A 21,461-nucleotide genomic window follows, 5' to 3' on the forward strand; every position below is an offset into this window, starting at 1 on the left:
TAAAGATCTCTTTCTAAAGGAAAAAGGAGGATATGATATAGAAATGATAGAAAAAAAAGGTAGATATTGAATCTACTTTAATCCAAACAACAACTATTAATCTCAAAATATTTTACATTGGTATGGAATTTGGTTTATTGATACAAATTTAAGGTTATTTTGTTATATTTTATGTATTTTTCTACTCTTCCTTGGGGTATTGTGTTTATGCAACTCTTTTAAAAATGTAATGTTTACAGAGCCAGGCGGATCTCTGTGAGTTCGAGGCCAGCCTGGGCTACCAAGTGAGTTCCAGGAAAGGCGCAAAGCTACACAGAGAAACCCTGTCTCGAAAAACCAAAAAAAAAAAAAAAAAGTAATGTTTAATTAAAAATATAGGTTAGTAGCTAGTCATCTATAATAATCAAACTTGTAGTCATATTAGGTATGTTTTCAAGGTTAAACAGATATATTTAGATAGATGGTCTTCAAACACTTCAAAGACCTACAGAATATGGCATTTAAGATGTTTTAATAACCTAAAGCTTTTCATGACAGTGAGACATGTCTGCTCCTGGCAGCACCAATTTACTTCAAAAGAAGATGATGGGCACTGAAGAACCTCCACATGGAGTTTGCTTTTTTTTATGGTAAAAGCTAGCCATTTAGATTTAAAAAAAACTGCCCTTGCCTCAATTGCTGACAGTATACTACCCAAACTGGTCCAGCAGGATGCAAGAACTGCCAAACTTTGCCAAGACAAGGTAGGGGAAGTCCTTCAAAATTCCCTGCTTCTCAAAAATGTCTGTCAGATGTACTAGGCCTGTAGGCCAAAGTTGGTTGCCCCCAACATTACAGAAGAACTTTGGGTGACTGTCCAAGCAGCCAGATGTCCCTGTTATTAGGTAGCATTTCACCCTTCTGGGGTCTTTGACAAAGTTAAAGACTAAATAGCTAAACTTACAGTTTTCATTAGTTATGATAAAAGGTAAATTAGATATAAAACTTTAGACTCACAAAGATAAGATAGATAATAGAGTACTTTCTTAATTTTTCCAAATATAAATGGACTGGATATTCTAACTGTAATTCTTACTTGGTAACTATTACTGTTGTATATAATTTTACCATGTTAAAGTTAAAACCTTCCTTTTTTAAAAAAAAGGGGGGGAGGATGCTGTGTAACAATCATTTTATACTGTAAATATGTATTACTCTTATTGGTTAATAAAGACCTGACTGGCCCATAACTGGCCAGAAAGGGATTGGATGGGAGAACCAGACTAAGAGAATGCCGGCAAGAAGACCAGCAGAGTGATGGGAGATGAGAGGAGACGCCATGAGAGAGCGGGATGGGAAATACAGATGTGAGGTAAACAAGCCTCAGGGCCCAGAGGCATATAGCATTACTGCATCACAAAAGAGGTGGGAAATAAGGAAACAAACAAAAGATCCCAAATTGAACAAGCCATAAATCCTTTGTAGAGCAAATGTAGGTGAGGGCGGGTCATGCAACCCTGTTTATTTAACCCTGAGAAGAACGCTGCTTGGATAACACATGACAGGCTCTGCAGTTTGGGACATTACCAGGTGATTACGTAGAGTGGACAATGGTAACCAGTGAGGGTCCTCAACAGCTTCTAAGGCTTTGACACTCCTGGGTCCCATTCTGTCACCAAGGACCCTGGGAATCAACCTCACAGCTTACTATCAGCCAGTCCTGTCTGAGTGAATCACGAAACTCCTGTGCAATTGCTGACATGGTCAAGGAGAGTATCATAGATAGAGTAGGAAAAAGTCAGTGTCGAAAATAATGTAACTGAAGATAAGGAGTAAGATCGACTCTTCTTGGACATGAAAACAGTACCCTGATTTGTCAAAGGGTATACTAGACCATAATCAGTCTTAATGCAATTAAATGTTCACTAACTGCAGGAAAATACATAGTATACAGTTATATCCAAGAAGACATGATTCAATAAAACACATTTAATATTTGTATCTGTTTTGTGATTTGACTCTGTCCCTCTGACGAAAGACATTCAAGGCAGACTCAGATGAGAACATTTCCTAGTTGACATTCACAAGGATAAATAAATACAACAGGCAGAGAGGAAAACAGTTCTGCAGAGGACACACATATGAGAACATCTGAGACCACACCATGTGGCACTGGAACTGCTGAGGTCCAAATCAAGCTCTCCAAACAGCAAGGGGACCGGGTTGATGACGGAGCAAACAGAAAGTCCCCTGAGGAACATGGTGTGAGGAAAGAAGAGAGGGAAGAGGGGAGCAGCAGGGATGGGCAGAGGGCTCTGAAGAGCTGCCTCCCTCAGAAACCCTTGTGACTCTCCTGCTCTGTGATGCAGGCTTGGGACTCTAGTCAAGCCCATGAACCCTCAGAACCAGTCACCTTAGGCAGCCATGCCGTTTACACTATGGAGAACTTTCTCTCATCTCTGAATGGCCTCACTGAGGCATGGCTGACCTTTGGTTCAGCTTCCTATCATATAGACCTCAACTTCACCTTACTGAGTGGGCTGGGGCTGCTGCTTCTGTACATTTGCTACCTGATATTGAAACTGGTTTTACCATCATTGTGGAAAAAGAAATACAGCCAAAAGGTAAGGAAGCATGGTGAGTTCCCAAGAGAGTCTTCCTTGTGAGCTGCACTTCTGTCCTCTGGCTATGGGATGAGCTTGGCTGTCAGAGGGATATCTGAGATGGAACACTGAGAAGAGAGGAGGGGAGGGTAGGAGAGGGGAGGAGGGGGGAGCAGAGGGGGGAGAGGGAAGGGGAGGAGGAGGAGAGGAGGGGGGGAGGAGAGAGGGAAGGGGAGGAGGAGGAGAGGAGGGGAGGAGAGGAGAACAGAGGAAGGGGAGGAGGGCGGAGGAGAGGGAAAGAGAGGAGGAGGGAGGAGAGGAGAGGGAGGCGAGGAGGGGGAGGGGAGGGGAGGGGAGCAGAGGAGGGAGGGGGAGGAGGGGAAAAGAGGGGGAAGGAGGGGAGAGGAGGGGGGAGGAGAGAGGGAAGGGGAGGAGGAGGAGAGGAGGGGGAGGAGGGAGAGGGGAGGTGTGGGAGGAGAAGAGACCACTGTTCTAGTAGGCACGAGAGGATTCAGGGAGGACTAAGGTCTCTGGTGCCACAGCACACCTTCCTCTCTGTGTGTGGCTGAAGTTTCCAGGACAAAGTCTGAAACTGGCCCTAGTGGCTTGGCTACAGTCTTGTGCTCTCCTGACACTTGATCCCATAATCCATTCCCACATCATATGTCCCCTCAACCACCTTCTTCCGTGATGAACTGGCCAGGACCACAGTGCTGAATGTTGGTGAAGTCTCTGAAGAGAGCATGGAACCCAATCTTTGACCCTACGACTCAAAACCCTTAGGAGGAGCACAGCTGTAAACTCTGTCCTCAGAGAGAACACCACATTGTTCTTTAGTTTTCCAAAGGAGGAGAGTGAAGACACCTGGTCACCTTCACGGTTAATATTAAAACAAGCTCTCTTCAGCAGACCTCAGGGTGTGCCTGAGCAATGGAGTTCTGAACAGCTTAGGAAGGGCAGCAAAACCAGTAAGTCCCGCGTGCTTATTCTACCCTTGTTGTTAACAGCTGCAGGAGAAAGCCAAGGAAACCAGGGGATCACTTAAAGGTAGGTGTCTGCCTTTGACCTCATCTTCCCAGGCTCCCCATCGTGTCCTTTCCGTAAAGGTACAGGTCTAGGATCTGAGGATGTCACTTGCTGTACACAGTCCCTTAGTCAGGAAAGAGAGACTCATGAAGACGGTCAGTCCCCAGACACTTCTCTGAGTCCCCACTCCGTTCCTTCATGCCTATGATGCCGTGACAGTCGTGTGCAGTGGGCACAGCCCCTTGGGGCTCCTGTGAGATGTGGGGGAGGGAAGACTGGCTGCTTTGGAGCACAGGTCATGTTTCCTGGCCTTGTGTCCAGTGCTTCATTCCTGGGAGCTCAGACAGCTGTGAGGAAACCACTGACCAGTGTTTCCTGCAGTGGTTTTGAGCATCACTTGGGGCAACACAGGTGGAGGGATTTGCAGATGAAGCTGCGCAGGTGTGAACGTTCTGAGTGTTCTCATGGACCACTTGTCATGGTTCTCTTAAGTGCTTTTCTGTTCTTTCTTTTTTAAAGTGTTATATATTATTATATGTCCAGGTGCATTGTCTGAATGTGTATCTGTGCACCTTATGCATGCCTGGTGCCTGCAGAGGTCGGAAAAGTGTACCATCTGGTCTGTAATTGGCCCTGCAGATGGTTGTGAGCAGCCATGTGGGTGCTGAGAACTGAACCTGGGTTCTCTAGAAGAAATCTAATGCTTTCAGCCCCGAGCCATCTCTCCAGCCCCTTGAGTGTTTTTCTCTAAAGTATTCCTGTGTGACCCTTCTGTTTCTACTTTCCTTCTGTAGTAGGCATGATACTGCTTTTCCTGGTGGGAGAACTGGCCAGGGAGACACTGAGGAAGGGCTGCAGACAATCCTACAATGATGATTTGTTCTGCTCACCTCATGTCCTGGGCCCTTTCCCAGGTCTCCACCCTGGCCAGCAGGCTTTTCTTTTCACATGCGAGGCCTGGCTAATGCTCTGAACTTTTGTCTCCTTACAATCCCGCCAGGCAAACCATATGATCCCACAGGCTTTCAGCAACTGCTATGTCCAGATTTCCTCTGCAATGTCTGTAGCAAAGTCTCAGGTCAGCTGCCTGCTCTCTCAGGCTGCCCTGAAAGATGGTACTGCCTTGGTGACCCAGTTCCCTTCTACAGCTTTTGTGACAGAACCCCTGTCTACTTCGTCCTGTCATTTCCCAGCAGTACCTCCGGTTCCAGAAGCACCACTCCAACCTTCAGCATCCCCTCCCCCATCTAACCAAACCAAGCCTTGGGATGGCTTACCTTCTTCTACACCGCTCGACGCTTCTCTGTCACCACAAGCTAATGCTCCCTAAACCCTGCAGTGTTATTGAACCACATCCCATGCAAACCACTTGCTTCTCTTCCACCTCCACTTCCACCTGAGTAGCACAGTTAGTTCTCCACCTAGAAGCTTCCCTGTCTCTGGTGGAGAGCCCTAGGGAACCTTCCTCTAGTCCCAACAGCCAAAGGCACTGTCTATAAAGGATAGACTCTGTCAGCATCATCCCAGCCCTGGTCCTTGACTAAGTTGGAACATTCTATTAACCAACAGCCTCTAAACCGAAGGCTCCCCAGGCCTCATATCAGTGACTTACAAAGGCCCACACTGTAAAGCCCAGAAATCGTTCATCTCCCAACCCTGATGTCTTGGCAATCTTCAAGAGGCAAGAGAAAAGGGAGACTGATTTCACTGCCTCTGAACGTAAGAAAGAGAAAACAGAATCTTTTTCAGTGCCACTAAACACTAAAAGGAAAGTCTCAGCATCAATAGCTGGTCCAAAAAACTTGGAAGTCTCCCTTTCTTAGGGTAATGGAAAAGGCAATCCAAAGGACCCTCACCTACACCAGCAGCCCTCTCATCCCAAGACCTCTGAAGACCAGTTACATATTAAGGACACCAAGCTCTTCTTGGGTCTCTCTTCTCTACACAGTGAGTCCCTGAAAAGTGAGGCCAAAACCTCGGGTAATAGTTACTCAGTACATGCCCATTTCAATAGAATAGCTAAAAACTTCCACAGACAATAAATCTCCTGCCCTTACTCACCCCATACCTCTGTCCTTGCCTGAGAGTGAGCAACAGGTCTGGCTGCAAACATTACCCCAATCTTAGACAAAGCCTGACTCTCATGGTGAGTCTGAGGCCAAGCCTCAGCATCTAATCCAAGTCCTGCCACCATCTCCTCTATCCCACCTGAGCATCTGTGGGAGAATTTTCATAGATCCTAGGATGAGGCACAGCCTCTCGGCCTGTCTGAAATTCCCCAAAAGGAACACAACCTATCACAAAAAGTACTGGAAAGTTTGTTGTTTTACCCACTGTGATCCAAAGGTCCCAAGAAGTCTTCTGTCCCCCCCACCTCCTAAGGTCTCCTCCATTAGAAAGTCATTCAAGGTCTGTGCTCCCAAGTCCATCCTTCCAGCAAACTTCCCCCTCACTGGAGAAGTCTGGAGGAAACTAGAGCATCACACTTGAAAGAGACTCATCCCACAGCTCTGGGGCTGCCACACAGGATCTGGGAGTCCCTGTCACTCATGAGTCCTCAGTCAGAGCCTCCTGAGTTCCCTGAGCCACGGAGCAGCCATGGACTCTCATGGAACTTTCTCTACAAGCACAATGTTGGCAGAAACCCATTAAACTTCAAGCTCAGCCAATCTGAAAGCTCCCGTAAAAACCATGGAGAGTCACACTCTAAAGGAGAAAGACATCCAAGTTCAGACACATGGTCCGGGCATAGACCAAAAGATCATCTCCAGAGAGACTCCAATGAGGCTACAAAAAGCAGTTGCACACTGATTCTGAGACAGACCTAGAACTTCAGCCAGGGAATCTGTCTGGAAAGTTTTCAAAGGCTTCATGGGTCAAACAGTGCCAGAAAGAATGTGAAACTTTCCTGCAAGAATATCTGAACAGGAAAACGAAAGAAATCCGAGAGAGTCAGATCCCTAGCACTGTGGTGAGATCATGGCATTCTGTCAACTTGGCACAGCCTCCACCTGAGACGCCCCCCAGACAAGTGAAAGATCTGGCACCATTGGCAGGTGAGGAAGACCCACTGGGAAAACACCAGCGTAGTTTGTCACTTAGTCCTAGCAAAGAAAAGATGCTGGAGGAACACATTAAAACCTTTGGCAGGAGGATGACATTTGGTCTTCCCCAAAGAGTGGAGGAGTCCTTTGAGTCCTATGCGACTAAAGTGGAGCCATCTCATTTTTTCTCTAAGTTCCACGTTCCCCCCCCACACCGTTTCTGGAGTGAATTCTGGCCAGTCCTCCAGGTTCCTGCCAAGAAACCCCATTGGAGACCGACTGGGGACAATGAATTTCATGCCCATCCAAGAAGTGCCTCTCCCTGCTTCCTCACCTGTGAGGCAGATGCGGCCAACCTCTGAGAACAAGAAGGTGTTTGTAGACAAAGACCTTAGCATAGCTCAAAGAGGCAGAGCACCGATCCAGCCCTGGACACCCAGTATGGTAGACAAAGGCAGCCTGCCACAGTCTGGATCAGACACTAGACTCAGCCCAGAGCTGCCCATGAGACCAGATGGGCCAACAGATGAGACACTGGCTTCCAGCACCAACACACAGGGGCCTCAGGGGGCAAGGATGGGCTGGGGAGGGGGCTCCATGGCTGAGGGGTCCACAGAGCTACTCAAGGAAGAGGAACTCCCTGGTCTTCACCCACAGTCCACTAAGATCTTGACAGCCACCCAAGGCACCTACCCCCCAAGGAGCCATGGGACTCCATGTCAGTCCCTGCAGGGAACAGTTCCCTACAACCCTGAGACATCTGACTGTAAAAGTCAGGTGCCCATAGGAGTCGTGTTGCCCTCAGTGAGTGGGCAACCCATCCAGGTGGCAGGCCTGCCTGAGGTGCCCTCAGCCTCAAAAGAAATGACTTCCAAATGCCAGGGCCCCTCCAGTGGGGACATGGCAGCTTCTCAGGTACTGCAGGTGCACTTGTCCACTGTGGGAGTCAGCGTGGAGCCAGGGCAGGGTCCCTGGTTCCCTGCACATGTCTCAGGCAAGTGCCAGAACAGGGAGTGTCCCCCAGCTGCCAAGGGAGTGTCCCCACTGGCAGCTGAGGCAGGAAAACTTGGTGGAGGGGATGCAGGCTTAGGGACATCCCAAGCCAGAGGGAAGGAGTACTCTGTTCAGGGCAGGGCACCAGAGGAAACACGTGGACACACATCTTCACCAGCGCTGTCACCTAAGGCGCAGCCTCCGGAAAATCAGTTCACCAACCAGGTGAAGTGCTTCGTGCAGTGGATGTCCCCTGGGAGAAAACACAAAGGAGAGGAAAGGTCCCTGGCCAAAGGCAGCTCCCCATCACCATCTGTGAGGGGCACAAGCCTCATCAAAGGGAGCTATGAGTTTTGTGGGAACCCTGAAGCTCAGAAGTGTGTGAGAAACCCCGGGGGCAGTCCTCAGGAAGCAACTAGGGCACAGGCTTGGGGCAGTCATCCCCTGTCCCCAGGTACCTGTGCCTCCCCTCATGGGGCCTGAAGGAACTCAGCAGGAGGTACAACCACAGTCTCAGGCAGAGCCTGTCCAGAGGCATCACTCCTGCTGCCAAGCTGCCTGCTCTCAAGTGCGAGGGGGCTGAGTCCTGCAGCCCAGGACAAGGGCAGACAGCCCCTGAGAGGTGTGGCACTGCAGGGAAAGCTGAGACAGTGGAGACTTCCCTCATGGATGCTTCGCAGGGAACCCGAGTCCTGCCAAAGTCCTGTCTGTAGGCGCCAAGCTGACCAGAGTATCTCGGCTGCCCTTCTCTGTGTTGAAGGCAGTGTTGGGAAGTTTGTTTCTATTATCCAAAGAAAATGCCTATCCAGATTTCCTGGGAATATGTTTTCTACTCAACAGTCATTTTCTTCTTTTGCTAACAGTATAATTTTCTCCAATAAATTTTCTGAAAATGTGGCTTTCTCCCCCATGTGTGGCATGGATTTAAATAACACAGGGCTTCTGCTTAGGAAACGGGACACTCAGTTCATTCAGCGTTATTGACTCTGTGAATATTCTACAGGATCTCTCTCTTCCCATTGCTCTTACTAAAAGGGGATCGGATATAGCCCCCTAAGAACTTTGTTCCCTAGTGTTTCGTGATGGTAGACACTCCCTACATCTTACTGTATCCTCCATACTGTGTGACAGCCCACACCTTCCTTCTACTGCTCCAGATTCTTGAAAATGGTGGTCTTTTATGTAGTCACCTTGCCTGACAAGGACAGGTAAGTGTACTAGAATACAGTGACTCAGTCAACATTTTGAAACAGTTGCTAGTGATCCAAACACCTCCTATGTGCTTCAGCTGCCCCTGAGTTAGGGTCTATGTGATCATAGTAGAAGCTGGGCGGAGGCAGCGGCCACTTAGTGCCACTCACACTTGCCAGTGAGACCTGCCTACCACAGTGTGTGGCCTGTGGGAACTACTTCCCTCCACACTCCTTTCTAGAGGCCACGTGGAAGATAATTCTTTATATCAAATTGTGACCTGCTTTCAGGAAGTCTCCAAGTAGTCACCTTCCTTTCAAGTTGAGAAAGTGCCACAAGCGAGGAAATGTTTGTGTGAGTCGGTCATTACCTGAAGAAGACACACACATGAACGAGCTTGCTTCAAGCACCAAGATCACATCCCTGATCCCAACATAACGCCACCACCGCCCCCCCGCTGCCTGATCCACCTGCTGGCAGTTTCTTGAGTCTGATAAGTGTACCACAGAACTTTCTGACGTCAAAGAGTGAGAACCGTTGACTGGACTGGTCTGTGCCAGGCATGGAAGTGCTTACTTCAGGGAAGGTGGTACAATGCCCCCCACCCATGCTTGATGACAGTGTGTTTTAGTGAGAACAGTGCACCCAGTGCCACCTTCATCTGCATGGCCTCCATGGAGCTATGGGAGGACTCCCTTGTGCCACCTGCACTTTAAGGCCCTATAGTGAAGTGGTACAGATGTCTGGGCACAGATTCCCTGGGTTGATATGGAATGTTCATTTCCCCAAAATTCCACAGAAGCCTGCCGTTGTTACACACAGATCCCCAGGGAAGAATGAGACAAAATGTTGGGCAAAGATTCTTCACATTTACTGGTATTTCCAGGGCGAGGGTGCCTTGTGGGTGTCAAAGCAAAAACACTTCCACCACTGTGCCCAGGATTTTGTCTGTCCACGCTCTCCTCCCAAGTGATGTCACTAACCACTGCAGGAACAGGGCTGCAGGGCATCAGAAATTGTGCCAATTGTGTGGAGGCTCTGGAGGGGACAGAGCTTCAGGATTCGTGTAACACACAATTATCCATGTGGCTACTATAACCTTTTATCTGGCCTGCCACTCTGCCATCTGGTCATAGGGTCCGCCATCTGTGCTGCCGTTCAATATTGCTCCAGGCCTGGAAGGTCACCAGAATCTGTCCCTCAAAGGCCCAACCTTTGACCTTTCCTCCCTATATTTCCGGCATAGGCCTACATGTGTTAAATCCTTTCAACTCCGTCTCTTTAGTATTCCCACTAACTGCTCTACCCACCATGCTCTTATTCCCATTTCCCCTTGAGGAAGTCCCCAAGAGATTTCAGGCAAGAAACATTCAAAAGATCCCTTCCTCCTGAACCCCAATGCAATTGTCTGTTCCTCTCCTGCAAGTTTTCTTGGTAAAATGATGCCCTGTAGTAAAAAACAAAGGACAGAGCTACACTGAGATAAGGGAGCTTCCTGGGTTGTGGGCTTTGTGCTGCCCATAACCTCACATCAGCTCTTTGAAAGACCCCAGAAGTGAAAGTGGCACATGGGCAGGGAGTTGGTTCACTGGGATGAAATCAGCATGGGGAGGGTCTGCAGGAATAAAAAACAAACTTCCACCACTAAGGCTGTCTGTGCCTCACAGCCAGGGAAAGGACCAGGTCCCTGACCCTGAAGATGACAATCCACCTCCCCTAGTCAGAGTTGTTCAAGTGCTGGATGGACAAGAGAGATGATCAAATCTGCATAAACAGTTGTAGACTTCAACAAACAGCCTGATTCTAAAATGTCCCCCTTCTCCTCCCTCCAAGAATCATGGATCTCACCTAGGCCTGCCTGAAGCTGGCTGTGTCAGGTGTCTTCAGGTGGCCGGGTCCCTCCTCCACCCACCTCTGTTACCCATCAATTGTACCTGGTCCCTGGCTGGATTTAGGAAGCACAGAAAGCTGCAAGTTACTCGACACAACTTTGAGCCTGCCCAGTCTCCTTCCCTACAAGAATGGTGGTCTGTCTTCCCCGCAAATTTCCCATCTTGGGTGTCTCTCTGAGCTAAACACACTTCAAGATGAGACAAGACTGTAGTGGGTAGCCATTCCAGCTTTGATCTGGAAGTTCCAACCCCCATTGAGACTTCGGCAACTGTCACGCCTACAAGGTGGGGCCAAGGGAGGCGCCTGGAGACCTGAGATCTGGATGCGCCGCGCACTCACTCGGTTCGGGACCTTGGAGGGTGAAGGTGGGCCAAGCAGAGCTCCAGAGAACACCGCTGGACTGCGATACACCTTCCCCAGACCCTGCGACCTACCTATCCCTTAACTTGTAAGTTACGCCATTAAATAAATCTCCTTTTAACTACGTGGAGTGGCCTTAATAATTTCACCAATGTCTGGCGCCCAACGTTTGTGCTACGAATTCTTGAAAAAGCTACTTGGCTAGGGCCTTGTGGGCCCCAGCTCAAACCCGAGCTATATGTTGCCAGTTGTGGTGATGCACGCCGGTAGGATTTGCTGAAGAAGGCAGACGTAGGAGGATCCCAAGTTTGAGGCCAGCCTAGGAGGCTTGGGAGAAGCTTCAGCCCAGACCGAGCCACAAACAGCAGTGGGACCATGGAAGCAGTGGCTACTGCTCCACGTTGCCAGCTCCTTCTCATTGTGTTGGTGACTGCGGTGATGCTGCTACCTGGGACAAAGGGTTTACTACTGCTTGTTCAGAGAAAAATTGCCAGGACCATCGTGTTACAAGAAAGCATTGGCAAAGGTCAGTTTGGAAAAGTTTGGCAAGACAAATGTTGGGGAGAAATTGATGTGAAGATTTTCTGTTCTAGGGAAGAATGTTCATGGTTCCGAAAGACAGACATTTATCAGACTGATTACTCCAAACCACAGAGGAGGCACCAAAAAAAAAAAAAAAAGTCTGCAGGGAACCATGACCACACCTAACAGTGACTTTGAAATCTTCAAAAGGATGAATAGACCCCACAAGGATGATTCCACATGGACTATGGTAAAGCCATTAAGACAATTAACACCATGGAAAAAATCAACTTTGGACTACAAACTGGTCAGGACAATTTCGAGATGACTAGCTGAGATGATCCAGCCTGACAAGACTACTCGAGCAAGGACTTATGACAAGCCCTGAACTTTCCTTTTATGCAGAGACTGGACAAATGAGTGAGTGCGCCGCCCATCCAGATCTCAGGTCTCCATGCTGTGGGATGTTCTGTATGGCAAATGTGTTGCTAATTAGTCAATAAATAAAACACTGATTGGCCATTGGCTAGGCAGGAAGTGTAGGCGGGACAAGGAGGAGAATAAAGCTGGGAAGTGGAAGGCTGAGTCAGAGAGACACTGCCAGCCGCCACGATGAGAAACAGCAGGTAAAGATGCCGGTAAGCCACGAGCCATGTGGCAAGGTATAGATTAATGGAAATGGATTAATTTAAGCTGTAAGAACAGTTAGCAAGAAGCCTGCCACGGCCATACAGTTTGTGACCAATATAAGTCTCTGTGTTTACTTGGTTGGGTTTGAGCGGCTGTGGGGCTGGCAGGTGAGAGAGATTTATCCTGACTGTGGGCCAGGTAGGAAAACTCAATCTACATCTCCAGGCGCCTCCCTTGGCCCCGCCTTGTAGGCGTGACAGTTGCCGAAGTCTCAATGGGGGTTGGAACTTCCAGATCAAAGCTGGAATGGCTACCCACTACACAAGACTAGGAAAACAGTTCTTTGCTGAAGATGTATAGTTTTGTCTAATATTTAAAGTCCCAACAAATCACAATTCCCATTGTGACCAAAGGACAAACAAAGGACCAAACTGTAAATAAATGTGCAGTCACTGGAACCATTAGAAAGTTAAGGTTATAAGATGAAACACAGATAAATCTTAGTCAAAGTCAGCTTGCCTGCAGAAGGCACTTGAGCAATTAAGTGGGAACTATCAAATGAGCAGTTTTTAAATTATTGAAAGGTACATAAATTGCAGAAGAGTGAGAAAACTCACAGGGTTAGCCCATTAAGAGGCTTTAGATTTCCATTAATTTCTCTTCTGGGAACTCCAGTAAAACCCCCAAATGCCTGGGGCTGTGGTGGAGCTCATGGTCACTCATCTCTGGTACAGGTGAGGAGGAGTCACTGACATTTATATAGTCCAAGTGCAGCCGTCTTAAGTAGCCCTCCCCCAGGTCACACATCCCACGGAAGGTGGGAGTATGTGCTTGCTCCAGGAGCTAACTCATGCAGAGGCGGCTTTCTCTCTCTACAGAGCTCAGGAAATGTAAGGGAATTTCAAACATGGTAATCTGCCCACCATGGGTCTCTGGAACACAGGCTGTGAGTATTGTTTAATGTAATTTCTGTCTTAATCAGAAAGACCTCAAAAAAGCTGAAGTCCAAATACTTGCAAGCAGGCATTGAAGAGTGTGTGAAAACATGGATAAAGGTGCAGCCCCATGGAAGAGTCCTTGCCCTGTGTATGTGAGTCCTGAGTTCTGTCCTAAGACTACCAAAAACAAGAGAGAAACTTTTGCTATGTAAAAAAATACATGTTGCCGGGTGGTGGTGGTACACGCCTTTAGTCCCAGCGCTCGGGAGGAGGAGCCAGGCGGATCTCTGTGAGTTCGAGGTCAGTCTGGGCTACCAAGTGAGTTCCAGGAAAGGTGCAAAGCTACACAGAAAAACCCTGTCTCGAAAAACAAAACAAAACAAAAACCCGTGTTAAGGTAATGCATGTTTGTCAAAGGGCTTGCTTATGCTATAAGCCACACAATCTGACAGTAATAGAACAAACATCCCCAAAATCTACAAAACCAACTTTGTATTTCATTTTGTCAATTTATGATAAATAATCCATCCAATTTGAGCTTCCTCTGAAATTTGTAAGCATATGTTAAGTTTTGGTACTTCGACTATGAGTTTTATTTTTATTTTTATTTTCGAAGAGTTTATTTGGGCTTGTGTTTCCGGGGGAGAGTTCATCATGACAGAGAAGGCATGGCAGCAGACAGCAGAGGCGGTGGCGGGAGCGGAAGGCCCAGAGCTCACATCTCCACATGCAAACTCCGAAGAAGCAGAGGGACTTGCCCAGTATGCTGTGTGTTGTACACCAGGAAACAGAAAACGAACGTTCCACAGTCAGAACTTAAGTAACTACGGGCAGGCTGTTACTTAAGATTCATAGACCTCTGTGCTGGTTGGTTTTTGTCAATTGACACAAACCTAAATATATCCTGGAAGAGAGAATTTTAACTGAGAAAATGCCTCCATAAGATAGGCCTGTATCTTGATGTGGGAGGGCCCAGCCCACTGTGGATGGTGCCAGCCCTGGGCAAGTGCTCCTGGATGGTATGAAGAATCAGGCTAAGCAAGCCATGGGGAGCAACCCAGCATGAAGCACTTCATGGCCTCTGCGTCAGCTTCTGCCTTGAGCTAACGAATGCCCTGACTTCCCTCAGTAATGGACTATAACCTGTAATATGAAATAAAGCCTTCCCCCAGCAAGTTACTTTTTGCCATGGTGTTTTAGCGCAGCAATAGAAACCCTAAGACATCTGACACAACTATGCTGCATGCAGGGATGGATCTGTGGGCATGGTAAGTCATGCTTCCAAGTGTGAAACACTGGACCCGGCTCACTTCACCAAGAGCTGCTAAAAGATGTCTGCGGCACACACAAAAACCCAGATTCCTTGCATACAGAAGATTATTTGAACAAATCAAATGGGCTCAGTGGAATATGTGCAGTCATGAAAGGGGGAGACCTTTAGAAAATGATCTGGAAGGCCTTCTCGCTGAATGACTGGGGTGAAAAATGAAGTGTAACCAAGCATGTGCTGTATGCGGTCATCTGCGGAAGAAGAGGGAGAGTCTCACAAGAGCCGGCACCAGGCAGGCAGTGGTTCTCCTCAGGGAGACAGTTTTTTGTGGGCACAGACTGGAGTGGGGGAGATGATACTAGCGTCTCACACAGGGATTTGGGACATACTCAAATCGTGCGAGCTGTTACAGTGATTTCTGTAAAGGGCAGAGAGACCCAGGCGCAGCTACACGGCTCACCCCCAGTTGCTCAGGCTGGCTGTCGAGCTTCACCGCTCCACGGTCTCCTTTGTCCGTCGACGACAAGAGCCTGGACTAGTCCACAGTGGGAAGCTAATGAATCCGTGACACTTCAGCGATTTACGCTCTTTCAGAAAAAAATGCTTTTCCACCTTCCACTCTCTACCACCCCCCCTCCCTCACTTTCAAACAGCTGCTTCTGTGACCTTAAGGATTTCCAAATGTCACAATGAACAGTGACTCAGTTACTTACCCTCCACTAAAACATTGGCACCCTTCACATTCAGAGGTGAGCTGGGGTCTGCCAGGTGCACACTCAGCCTTCACCCTGGGACTTCAGAGATTAGTGACAGAGATAGCTCTTTAAGTGGACTACGGGAAGTGGTAAGTGCAGTGATAGACACCGCCATGGGCACTGTAGTAGTCCAGTGACAGTGGGAAAGAAGCCTGGCTGTGCTTGTCATGAAGAGGACAGATGGATGGGTAATAGAGAAAGAGGCAGGGACTCAAAGCTATGTGGTGACAGGTGACAATGTTTGGGTCATTTCTACCAATGGGGTGGGAACACACTTCTGTCTCCTCTGAAACTGTTTCAGGAAAGTAGAATCCTGCTCCATGGCTGAGACTCTTCTCGATCACCATAAACAGCCCTGCCCTCTCTCCCTCTTTTATGCCTTTGTCCTTCCCATCCCAGGCTCCCACAGATACTCAGCCCTGACTCTGGTCCATTCCCCATTGCCTGGGATCCTCTTTCTTCCAGAGTCACATGTCCATCACAGAGGGTCTCCAGCCTAGTGACGAGAGAAACTGCAAAGAAAGGAGAGGAAAACAGCAGAGCTTCCTCTTGTGTTTTTCAGGACCAAAGCTCATGAACCAAAACTGAATGATGAAAAGAAGTGAAAAGCCAAACTGGGTTCCAACTTACGCTGTCAAGGATGATTTTTTCCTGCTACACCAGGCCTACCAAGTCTTGAGGACACCATCCATCCAACCAAGAAGTCCCTAAGCAGGTCCAGTCCCTGGAGGCCAGCCATGAAGCTTGAGATCCCAATTTTAAGCACCGTTTCCGTGCATAGCCTCTCCATCCCCCTGTTCTCTCTTCATCCTCCTGCTTTCCTTGAGACAGGGTTACTATGTACCCCAGGCTAACTGTAGCTTTCTGTCTGTGCTTTCTAAATGCTGAGGTTGTAGATGTATGCCATCATGCCCAACTCTCCAGAATATTTTAAACTAATTATTTGTGTCACAGAAATTGACTCTAAGACCCCATGAATGCTAGGTGCACACTTTATCACAGAGCTACATCCCCAGCTCCATGCAAACCCTACTGCATGGGATTTTACTGTTTCTGTTCTATCCTCTCCAACCCCTACTGCCCTTCAGACAATGTCTTCTGTTCCTCATTTCTTTTTCATATACTGTCTCATGTTTCAGACAGCCAGGAACTTCCATGGGCACTATTGTGGATGGCACACAGGCCTAAACCTGAGCCCTGGCCAATGTTTCCAGACTTGTCTACAAGCTCATCTAGCCACTTGCCAGTCCACTACTGTGCATATTTTCTCTCCTATAGAAAATACATCACTGGCTTTATCTCCTATGCTGATAGACTCATACTGTGCAACTACATTGGGGTTTATTCACTGCTTCTCATCAGCATATTTCTCCCTATGTCAGAGTGTTCCTTCAGCATGGAGTTAGAGTGTATCTCAGAGCCTGCAAGCTCCCCAACTCCCCCAGCACAGCCAGTATCACAGGCCTCTCTCCTCAGGCCTCTCATGGCTACCAACTCCACATGTGGGATCTATTTGTATGTATTGCTATGTAATAATCTACCCAAATCTAGGGCTTAGCAGGGGGATGTCTCCTCTCTGAGCTCAGCTAGGATGACTCATGTAGCTGTAACCCACCTGGAGGCAGGCCTGAGTCTCCTTCCTTACACGTCTAACGGTTGGTGCAGGCTTCTGGTTCTATCTGAACTCCCCAGAAAAAAAGCCACACCTCTGCGTGGAGGCACAGGCTTCTGGAAATGTGCAAAAAAAGCTCAGAGTGTCTATGTCCCAGGTACCACCAATCACACCATGCCACTCAAACAGGGACACTTGTTAGTGGTGGAAGTCACACAGAAGGCCAGCCGGAGTCAGATGTGGGCATGTACTTAGCACAGGGGAACAGTGAGAATCCTAGGGCTGTTTTAATTCCACCTATGAAATGGTCAGAATTTCTTTTTTTCTTTAAAATGTTCATTTTTTTTGTTATTGTTATTATTAGTTTTGTTTCTCCTAAATGAATACCTTTTCTATGTAAGAAGGGAAGTGGTTTTTTTCCTTAGGTGAAGTAAAGGTTAATCAAAACCTTAGGCAAGAAAATAAAGTAGTTGATGCAGTATTCTTTAGACTAAGACTAAACCTTAACGTATATTTTGTATAAAAATTTAGAGTGCGCCAGATGGTGGTGGCACACACTTTTAATCCCAGCATTCGGGAGGTATAGGCAGGCAGATCTTTGTGAGTTCAAGGCCAGCCTGGTCTATAGAGGGAGCTCCAGAATAGTCAGGGCTACACAGAGAAACCCTGTCTTGAGAGGAAAAAAAAATTTGGAGTGCTGAGATAAAGATGGTTCAAACATGATTAACTTGATGAACAGACCAATAAGAGTAAATCGGCAAACCTTTAAAGTGTCTTGTCCACAAAGTTCAGAAGGTGTTTGAAAGTGACTCGTGACACTTCCATTGTCATTCTGTATGACCTTTGACCTTTGACTTTGGCCTTCCCCTTTGTTGCCTTTTCAGGGGCTTGGAGATTCAGATCCTTGCACAATGTCCCTCCCGGGACATCACATTTGGACTCATGAAGGCAAGGCACCATCGCGTGACCGATGCTCGGTATGAACTTGACAGCCCTGATACTGCACACAGGCAACTTACATTAAAGAATCATATGAGATCAAACCATGAGTGTACACAGATGTGCCTGGGTGTTGCCTGGGGTGCCAGAGTTTCATTTCAGTGACTTCATTTAAAAAGAGTAGCACTTTATGTGCACGAGCGTTTTGCTTTATGTGCACCATGTGTGTGCCTGGTGTCCACAGAGGCCAGAAGAGGACATCAGATCCCCTGGAACTGGAGTCACAGACAGTTGTGAGCCACCGTGTGGGTGCTGGGATTGAACCCGGGTCCTCTGGAAGAGCAGTCAGTGCTCTTAACCACTGAGCACCTCTCCAGCCCTGTAGACACTTTTGCCACCACAAGACCTAGCTCTCCAAGGGCAGGGCAGCACCCAGGTTACGCCATTTTTCTGATGGAAACCTGCTCTAAAGAGACATGCTAATTTTAATTCACTCTGATATTTTTCTTGCAACAAAAAGACTCAGAGGGGAGACTGCACTGGGCCGTTGGACCCGGCAGCTAGGGGCTATTGACTTAATTTTGCTTTTTTTTGTTCTTTTTCTTTCCACTCTGGGGATCAACCCCAGGGCCCTGCACATGGTAGGCAAGCCCTTTACTACTGAGCAGCTCCCGCAGGGAAATGACATAAACTTGGGCGATAACCTAAGATAGTGGGCTATCTGGCTTTTCAACTAAGGTCCACAGATGGCCTTTCAGGGATGACCTGATCTATAGGCAGGACACTCTAAGCAGCAAGGTTTTATTCCTTCTACACAGGACTTTAGGTGGGGAGGTATACTGAGGAATCACTTACAGTTTTGTTCTGCCAACAACTATTTCCAAACACTCAATAATGCAGTCATTTACTTAGGAAAACACTCGGATGATAGCCTTCTCTGCCTTGCATTCTGGAATATTCTGAGCACTTTGGACACCAGGGTGAACTCTGGTGTCTGCATGATCTGTCTTGCTTTCTTCCAAACAAGGCCACAGCCCACTTCAGCTATCTTTCTGCACAGCCATGCAGAACGGTAGAGTTAGATAGGCCTCAGAAATGACCAAGTCCAAACCTAAACAGCTTATTTCATTAGCAATGGGTATAAAGGATGTGTCTTTGTTTTTTTGTTTTGTTTTGTTTTGTTTTTCAAGACAGGGTTTCTCTGTGTTGCTTTGGCTAGAGATCAACCAGCCTTTGCCTCCTGAGTGCTGGGATTAAAGGCATGAGACACCCCCACCTGACTGAGGATGTGTCTTGTATCCACCTTTTGGACGATGGACCTAGTATTCTGCCCCTGCTCTCTATGCCACATTCTGCTACTGAGGCAATGGCACCTTGCAAGAATGAATGCTTCTGTTGGGAGAGATCGTTGTTTTTTTATTGATCTCATGACTTCCACGGTCTCTTTCCCCCACAGCTGCAAGAATTATACACATCAGCTGAGAATTTTAATAACAAGAGCAAGAAATCAAATTTCCAAAAAATCTGTGGCATCTCATTTGAGGAAGCTCGGCAACTCCTTGGGAAAGACCTGAATGCCAGATCATTTGACAGTCGTCATACCATGAGAAAAGATGAGCCCCTCCCTGCCAAACAGACCCAAGTTAACGAGGAGGAGGAGGAGGAGGAGGAGGAGGAGGAGGAGGAGGAGGAGGAGGAGGAGGAGAAGCCCGTGTCCATGGCAGATCTACTTCACTACAGCCTGTTGACAGGGTTCCTGGTCCCAGTGGAGCAGCTATCCAGGTCCCAGCAGAGACTGGCCCAGGCCGGCATCCCTCCTCCCACGCACTCTTTCCCTTACGCTTTCAGGACTGATGAGCCCAGAGCTACTCCAACACCCACTTTTAGGAAGAGAATTCAAAGCACCACGTTTCACAAACTTCTCCTGTCTTCTGTTGCCCCGGACAGGCTGGTCTTTGAAGATAAATCGATGCGATTCTTCTCCACAGAGCCAGGTAATCTAAAGAGTCTCACCTGGGGGTGCAGTGGGGGTGGATAGGAGTGCAAACCTTGCTGAGAATCTAAGTTGATTTCCAGAGAAGAATGTGTCAAGCATTGACCTGTGGAAATCTTGCTTGTTTTAGGGTTCATAGCTAATGCTTTTGCTACCTATGGTGGCGATGAAATGAATGAAGGGTTCTCAAATTTCCAAACTGTAGCCGGCGGTGGTGGCGCATGCCTTTAATCCCAGCACTCGAGAGGCAGAGGCAGGCAGATCTTAGTGAGTTTGAGGCCAGCCTGGTCTACAGAGTGAGTTCTAGGACAGCCAGAGCTGTAATGCAGAGAAACCTTGTCTCAAAAAAAAAAAAAAAAAATTCCATCCTGTACACCTACTCTAGGGGCTGACGTAGAAGTATGGTTAGTTCAAAGCTAACATGGGCAATTTAGCCTGTGCAATTTAGCTAGAATTAAATTCTTAATTAAATTAAATTAACTTCCAAATTAATTAGAATTAATTCTAAGTTAACCAGCATAAAAGTAAATGGAGAGGACAGAGACGGGAGCAGCTGCTTACGGTAGAACATTTGTCTAGCATGTTCAAGGTTTTGAGTTCAACCCCGAGAACAACAAAAGAATAAAGTAGGAGAATCGAGGGCCAAGGCTCACCTCTGTCTCTGAGAGGGGACTGTGTGATGAAGCTTGTCAGCTCTGGAAACGCCCACACTATTTGTTTTCTGCACCCTGGGCTAGTTAGAGTATTGTCTTTTATAATTTCCTTAGCTGTACTGCCTTTCACAGTTGTTGTTGTTGTTGGTGGTGGTGTGTGTCTGTTTTCCTGTATTCCCTAAACCTTTCCTAATTGTTTTATCTCTTTCAAAGAGGATCACTGGCAGGAATACTTTCATTTCTGTTTTTGACTAGTTTCTCTTAGGACACTAGAGACCATGTGAGGAACTCGAACAGTGTGTACCTCAGGTGGTGCTCAGTTCCAGGGCTCTAAGTTGCAGCTGGCAGAATGAGGAAGGCCACTCAGCTCATTTATTCTGTCTGTGGGGTGTGCCAATGTTTGATTCTTTCAAAATATGATTCCTTCTAGGAAAGCAGTTCATGGACCTGGTGGACCTAGAGTGGAGGTATTTCAAGGGGCTTGCAAGGTGGGGACGTGTGCCCACGAAGTTTTCATTTATGGACATACAATTCAACAGTGAGAAGAGATTCATAGAGAGCCAAAGCATGCCTGGGCTTATTTTTCCTCCTCTAGTTCGTAAGACTTTGGTGATTTATCCTCGAATTCTCTATCATAAAGAGGGACATTATTCTCTTAAATGGGATGTATAGAAAACCGAAATATTTGGATATGGATTGTTGCATTTGAGAACATTAAATTTATGGAGGAGACAGAAAAGCACCCAATCCATTTTTCTATACAATATCTGTGCAGAGCCTAAATTCAAATGTTCACATGGAGAAAATGCCCACCTGATCTGCTAAGGTTAGCCCTGGTTCACGTTTATGACACTTACCTGAAGCAGGAATGAAGATATGAAAATAGCTCTCCACCAAGAACGGATCTTTACAGTTTTCTTGCCTGCACAAGTCTCCAAGTTGAAGCCCAGTATCCCACTCCTCCCCAAGTTAAGTGCATAGTCATTCCATCCCATAAAAAGAGTTGAACAACACAACAAATGGAAAGAAGTAAGTAACATCCATAAAACAAGAACAGGAT

General features: G+C 47.4%; 1 protein-coding gene and 1 pseudogene across 1 annotated transcript; both read left to right on the plus strand.

The window, feature by feature from the left end:
- Nucleotides 1–2,417: 2,417 nt before the first annotated feature.
- LOC128103718 (spermatogenesis-associated protein 31D3-like) lies at nucleotides 2,418–8,358 on the plus strand (annotated as a pseudogene).
- Nucleotides 8,359–8,812: 454 nt separating this feature from the next.
- CUNH9orf153 (chromosome unknown C9orf153 homolog) lies at nucleotides 8,813–21,073 on the plus strand. Its single transcript, XM_052728315.1, has 5 exons — nucleotides 8,813–8,853; nucleotides 17,701–17,764; nucleotides 19,212–19,397; nucleotides 19,443–19,749; nucleotides 20,832–21,073. Exons 1-5 carry the CDS (start codon nucleotides 8,813–8,815, stop codon nucleotides 21,071–21,073), a joined length of 840 nt encoding a protein of 279 aa, XP_052584275.1.
- The last annotated feature ends 388 nt before the right edge of the window (nucleotides 21,074–21,461 follow it).

This window comes from Peromyscus californicus, unplaced genomic scaffold (assembly GCF_007827085.1).
Source record: "Peromyscus californicus insignis strain IS unplaced genomic scaffold, ASM782708v3 Scaffold_8__1_contigs__length_139910024, whole genome shotgun sequence".
NCBI lineage: Eukaryota > Metazoa > Chordata > Mammalia > Rodentia > Cricetidae > Peromyscus > Peromyscus californicus.

Coding starts and splice junctions, on each gene's coding strand:
- CUNH9orf153 (XM_052728315.1), top strand. CDS start 8,813: ATGGTGGTCTTTTATGTAGTCACCTTGCCTGACAAGGACAG. Junction 8,854..17,700: donor ACCTTGCCTGACAAGGACAG/GTAAGTGTACTA, acceptor TTGCCTTTTCAG/GGGCTTGGAGATTCAGATCC. Junction 17,765..19,211: donor TCACATTTGGACTCATGAAG/GCAAGGCACCAT, acceptor TTTCCCCCACAG/CTGCAAGAATTATACACATC.